Source organism: Rhincodon typus, unplaced genomic scaffold, assembly GCF_021869965.1.
Source record: "Rhincodon typus isolate 14 unplaced genomic scaffold, sRhiTyp1.1 hic_rhity00011255, whole genome shotgun sequence".
Lineage (NCBI taxonomy): Eukaryota > Metazoa > Chordata > Chondrichthyes > Orectolobiformes > Rhincodontidae > Rhincodon > Rhincodon typus.
In genome coordinates this window covers 1,338-7,211 of record NW_025976893.1, presented here as the reverse complement: position 1 = coordinate 7,211, position 5,874 = coordinate 1,338, and the positions used below count along the sequence as shown (strand labels likewise).

Below are 5,874 nucleotides of genomic sequence, written 5' to 3'. Positions count from 1 at the left end.
GTGTTCATCCAGCTCTACACCTTGTTATCTCTTATGAAGATGTGGAGCTGTGGTTCTGTGGATGATACTCTTATTCAGAGTTAGAAGGTGGCAGGTTCAAGTCCCACTCCAGCGACCTGAACAAATGATCACGGTTGACCCTCCAACAGAGCGGTTAGGACTCTACTCACTGGAATTTAGAGAAATGAGAGATTATCTCTTTGAGATGCTGAAGGGGCTTGACAGGATAAATGCTGAGAGCAGAACCAATTTAAGACTGGGATAAGGAGTAACTTCTTCTCTCAGAGAGTCGAGAGTCTTTGGAACTCCTTGCCACACAGAGCTGTGGGGGTAGAGTCCTTGTTTATATTTAAGGCTGAGACAAATAGATTTGCGAACAATCAGGGAATCATGAAGAATGTCAGCTTGGCAATGATTCTATTCAATGGTGGGTCAGGCTTGAAGGGCAGAATGGTCTACTCCTGTTCCTATTTCTAATGGTCTTATGGAGTAAAAAGGGAATGCTGCACTGTCAGAGGTGCTGTCTTTTAGATGCAACATTAAATAGAGGCCTTGCGCAGCCTCTCAGGTGCACGTCAAAAGTCCCATGACATTATCTTGAAGGGCAGTAGGCTATTCTGGCCATTCTCTCCACCAACATCACAAATCATCCACTCACCGCTGCTGTGTTTCCTACATTTCAACAAAGACTACCTGGTACTTCATTAGTTGTAAAGTGCTTTGGGATGTCTTGAAGTTGTGAAAGGTGCCTCAGTAGGGAAGTTTGAGATATTTAATAAAAACCGGAAGAACTGCGGACGCTGTAAATCAGAAATGAAAACAGAAGTTGCTGGAAAAGCTCAGCAGGTCTGGCAGCATCTGAGAAGAAAAAAATCAGTTAATGTTTCAGGTCCGGTGACCCTTCCTCAGGAACTTATTCTGTTCTGAGGAAGGGACACCGGACCCGAAACGTTAACTCTGACTTTTTTCTTCACAAATGTTGCCAGACCTGCTGAACTTTTCCAGCAGCTTCTGTTTTCGTTTGAGATATTTAAGGTGGATATTAATGAAAGCATGTATTTGGCAGTGGGTTATGTGACTCATCTCACACTGAGCATTTACTGGTTAAAACAATAAGAGACTGTTATAACGAGATATCCCATGGCACGAAACAAAGGTTGCCATTTCATAACAGGTCATGAGTGTATTCAGGTACCTCAATGACAAGGACATCCTTAGCATTGACAGTGCTCAGGTCCTACCTGCTTCACTGACATCTCTGAGCAGATTGGTTAAAAATATTTAGCTCTGGACATCTCAAAGTTACAATTCTGTGGAGGTGGGACAGAATATAGAGTTCAAATACAAGGCTGCATTTGTTGTCCCTTGAACCGAGCAGCTCCGTAGCTCATCTCAGGGGGCAGTTAAAAGCCTTTGCTGCAGGTCTGGAGTCACGTGTAGGTCAGACTAGATACGAATGACGGATTTCCTACCCTGAACAGCATTGCTGAAGCAGATAGGGTTTTACAACACTCAATGACATGGCCATCATCATTGAGATTGGCTCTCAATTCCAGGCTAGTTAATTGAATTTAAATTCCACTAGCCGCTGTGGTGGGATTTGAACTCAAGCCCCGGGGCACTATCCTGGGCCTTTGGATTACTGGATCTCCTTGTATGTGGTAGCCACTAACCCCGTTCCCTTCAACTCTTTTCCTGTTGCTGAACTCTCACTGACTTTTCATCCCTATGTTCTACAACTCGGAGCAGATCACTTACCAGCGAGAGCCTGGTCAATGTGGTGGGAAGGAGTGGACGGCTGAACCTCTTCTGGGAACCAATGGCTGCTGGGAAGGGAGGCGCAGAGAACATGGCCGACACCAGGTTTATGCGTGTGATCCAGGACTGCATCAGCTCTGCATTTCTGAAAAAGGGAAAGACATTCAGTTTCCAAGTTGGGCACACAAGCAAGAAACGCACAGCAAAACCTCAGGCCTTTTAGCCCATAACTCTGGCCTACCCCTAACCGTATCACATCTCATTGCATCCGATTCACTCCCTTATTACAGGGGCTTTCTTATGAGGACAGCTGGAGTAGGTTGGGGCCTGTACTCATTGGTGTTTAGGCGAATGAGAGGTAATCTTATTGAAACATGCAAAATCCTATGGGGCTTTTCAGGTTAGATGCGGAGAGGCTGTTTCTCCTTGTGGGGGAATCTTGGACCAGGGGGTAAGATCTCAGAATAAGGAGTTACCCATAGAGATGAGGAGGAATTTCTTCTCTCGGAGGTTAGTGAGTCTGTAGAATACTGCAGAAGACTGTACAGTGTGAGTTATTAAGTATATTTAAGGTTGAGATTGATTTTTAATCAGCGAGGGAACTAAGGGTTATGGGAAAAAGGATTACCTGATCAGCCACGATCTCATTGAATGGCGGAGCAGCTTCGATGGGCTGAATGGCCCACTTCTGCTCCAGGATTTCATCCAATAGATTAATCCTACTCACGCCCCAGGTACCTGACCCTTCTGCTCATTCCCCCATATCCAGTTTAATCACATTCTCCCACTCACATGCCCAGCCAAAGTCCAATCTGCTTTACCACCAACACTCCAAAATGCCAACCTTCCCACTCATTCCCCAAATCACGTATAATCTTAGTCGCTAGCTCGGGCATCCATGACATTGTCCCCGAAAGGTGGGAAGGAACACAGAAGAGAAGATTATTGAGGTCCACATGGCTGACTCCTAAACTGATTCTCTGCCTACGATTGGCTCTCTTGTTGTCATGGTGAGAGAGTACAGAGTACTGTCAGTGATTTACCGGATACTACAAATCTAGCCACTCACGGAGCTTGGAGAAGGAATATTCTCCAATCAGCTGTCTTCAGGTAGAAGACATTGGGCTTCTTGCTGTAGTCAGCTGCCCGGATAGCCAACGAATGATGGATGCTGATGGCATTCTTCAGATCATCTTCTGACAACTGCTTGTCGGACTTGTATTCATCCTGTTACAGGCAAAAAAGACAGGAAATTAATCAACATGCCCCTCACAACTCAGAACACCATCTCCTCCTCAACTCCGTCAATGACCCCACTCCAGTGGGACTGTCGTTTCTTTCCAGTCTGGGAGTTAGACATTCTCATATTCCGATCACTCAATCTGCCCTATCAACACCCCTTTCTCCCCCAGCCCTCCAGCCCCACCAGTGCATAAATGCTGCCCCCTCCACACTTCACATCAGCTCCGATGAAGAGTCATCTGGACTCAAAACGTTAGCTTGGAAAGGCCGGGCTTGTTTCTGCAGGAGTGAAAGATGGTTTTGGTCGCAGTGGTAGTGTGCCTATCTATCTCTGAGCCAGGAGGTCTTGGGTTCAAATCCCACCTGCTCTAGAGCTGTGTAGTAACATCTCTGGGCAGGTTGATTAGAAAATGTCTACAAAATCCTGAAAAATGTCAGGACAAAGGGGACATGGAAAAGGATGTTTCCTCTTCTGGGTCAGTCATGACTAGGGGACACTGTTTTAGAATTAGTGGTCATTCTTTCGGGACAGGATGAGGAGATTTTTTTTCTCTCAGAAGGTTGTGCAACTTTGGAACTGTCTCCATTAGAAAGTGGTAGAAAGGTTGGGGGGTGTCACTGAATACTTTTAAGGCAGAGTCAGAGTCATATGGCGCAGAAACAGACCCTTCGGTCCAACCATTTCATGCTAACCATGTTCCCAAACTAAACTATCCCACTTGCCTCCACTTGGCCCATATCCCTCCAAACCTTTCCTATTCATGAATCTATCTAAATGTCTTTTCAGTGTGGTAACTGTACCTGCATCCAGCACTTTCTTTGGAAGTTCATTCCACACATGAACTGCTCTCTGTAAAAAAACAGTTGCCCTTGTGTCCTTTTTAAATGTTTCTCCACTCACCTTCAAAATATGCCCCCTAGTTTTGAACTTCCCCCACCCTAGGGAAAACACCTTTGTCATTCACTTTATCTATGCCCCTCATGATTTTATAAAACCTCAATTAAGGTCACCCCTCAACCTCCTACACTCCAGTGAAAAAAAGTCCCAGTCTTTTCAGTCTATGTTTACAGCTCAAACTCTCCATTCCCAGAAGCATCCTGGTAAATATTTTCTGAACGCTCTCCAGTTTAGTAATACCCTTCCTATAGCAGGGTGACCTGAATTGCACACAGTACTCCAGAAGAGGCCTCAACAACGTCCTACACAACCTCAAAACGATGTCGCAACGCCTCTACTCCAAGATCTGGAAGGCAAGAGGTGGATAGATTTCTGTTAGGTATAGAATCAAAGGTTATCAGGGATGGATGAGAATGTGGAATTCAAAATACAATCAGATCAGCCATGATCTTATTGAATGGTGGAGCAGAATCCTGCTCCTAATTCATCTAATTATCCCTTTCCTTTAATGGGTCCAACTTTAATTGAAGCATCTTACTGAAGCTGATATTCCTGTTTATTCATGCCTCTTTGCTAATCCATTGGATGCCAACATAGCTCTGTTGGCCATGGACTGGTACACTGTGCACTGCCTATTTCCCATGATCTCACAGCCCTTTGGGAAGCCTAGCAGACTGGAGAAAACAAACACCTCCCTGTCCACTGAGACCTCAGCAACATCCCTCTATGCCCCATGGAGTCACGCAGGTCCATCGGGACACCCCACACACTCCACCTTCGATAATATTACTTCAACTTCCGGATGAAGTTTGGAAAGCTGAATGCTTTTGATTCCTTGTGCCAGAATCCCGGTTGCAGGAGATCCGTGGCTTTGATCTTTTGCAAAGTCTATTGGCAAATAAGGTGCATCCACAAAAACTGGGCCTGATCCAAATTCTCAAGAGTACAAAAGGTAAATTAAAAAACTCTTCAATGGGCAATTGTGCTCACCCTGAACCACTCACAGATCTCAAAACCCCATCCACAAATAGGAACATGATCTACTCTTGTTGAATCTCTCCAGTTTACCCACTCAAAAGCAAAACTGTAGTTGAAAGTCTACACCTAAATCTGTCATATGAAGCAAGGAAGAGCCACCAACCTGTTAAAAGGAGTTGGCTCCCTCTCTAAGACTTTGAATTAGGAATGGGACCTTCGAATTAGGAATGGGATGTATCTGTAAGAACATACCTTGGAGAACATGGTACAGTTCACTCGTGCTCCAACACACCCCGCTACTGAGTACCGAAACAAAGCCTTCGATACCCAACCTCAGCCATGTCCAAAGACTGGAAAAAAAATTGAACCACAGCAAAATGCAAGAGGGGGAATCACTCAGAACCCCTTGAGGATAACTGTACCTTGCTGCTGGTCTCGAGCCAGCAATAATATAACTTTAAAAATAAAAAATTCATTCTTGGGATGTGGACATTACCAATTGGGACAGCATGTATTATCCATCCCAGATTGCCCTCAACGTCAGCAGCTTATCAGGATATTTCAGAGGGCAATTAAGAGTCAACCACTTTGCTGTGGGTCAAGAGTCACATGTAGGCCAGGCCAGTTAAGGATGGCAATTTCCCTCCTTGAAGGGCACTGGGGAACCAAATGAATTGACAACGCTCGCCACATGCTTGCCACTAAACATGAAAATTGAATTTATAATGTTCCCATCAGCCTGGGCTTCTGGATTACTAATTCAACGACACTGCATTGCCACTGATTTCCATACGCATTTATACTGTGCCTGTGACGTGCCAATAAATCACAATGTGATTCACGGGTACACTGATATCAAGTTTAGTAAAGAGAGGTCAGGGTAAGTGACCAAAAGAAACTTAGTCAAAGGGATAGGTTTTAAGGAGTATCTTGAAGGGATACCAAGGCTAGAAATTTAAGTCAGAGATAGTAGGAACTGCAGATGCTGGAGAATCCGA

At 44.9% G+C, this 5,874-nt stretch overlaps 1 protein-coding gene across 1 annotated transcript in view; it reads right to left on the bottom strand.

Annotated features, from left to right (window-relative positions):
* Positions 1–1,758: 1,758 nt before the first annotated feature.
* Positions 1,759–5,874, bottom strand: part of LOC125482493 (PH and SEC7 domain-containing protein 1-like) — a gene marked incomplete at its 3' end in the record, with an annotated part of 5,415 nt that continues 1,299 nt past the window's right edge. Inside the window, exons 2-3 of the mRNA XM_048594579.1 lie at positions 2,828–2,985; positions 1,759–1,903 (exon numbers count right to left, since the gene is read on the bottom strand). Of these exons, the coding sequence (XP_048450536.1) occupies positions 1,759–1,903; positions 2,828–2,985 (303 nt within the window). The remainder of the gene's footprint in view (positions 1,904–2,827; positions 2,986–5,874) is intronic.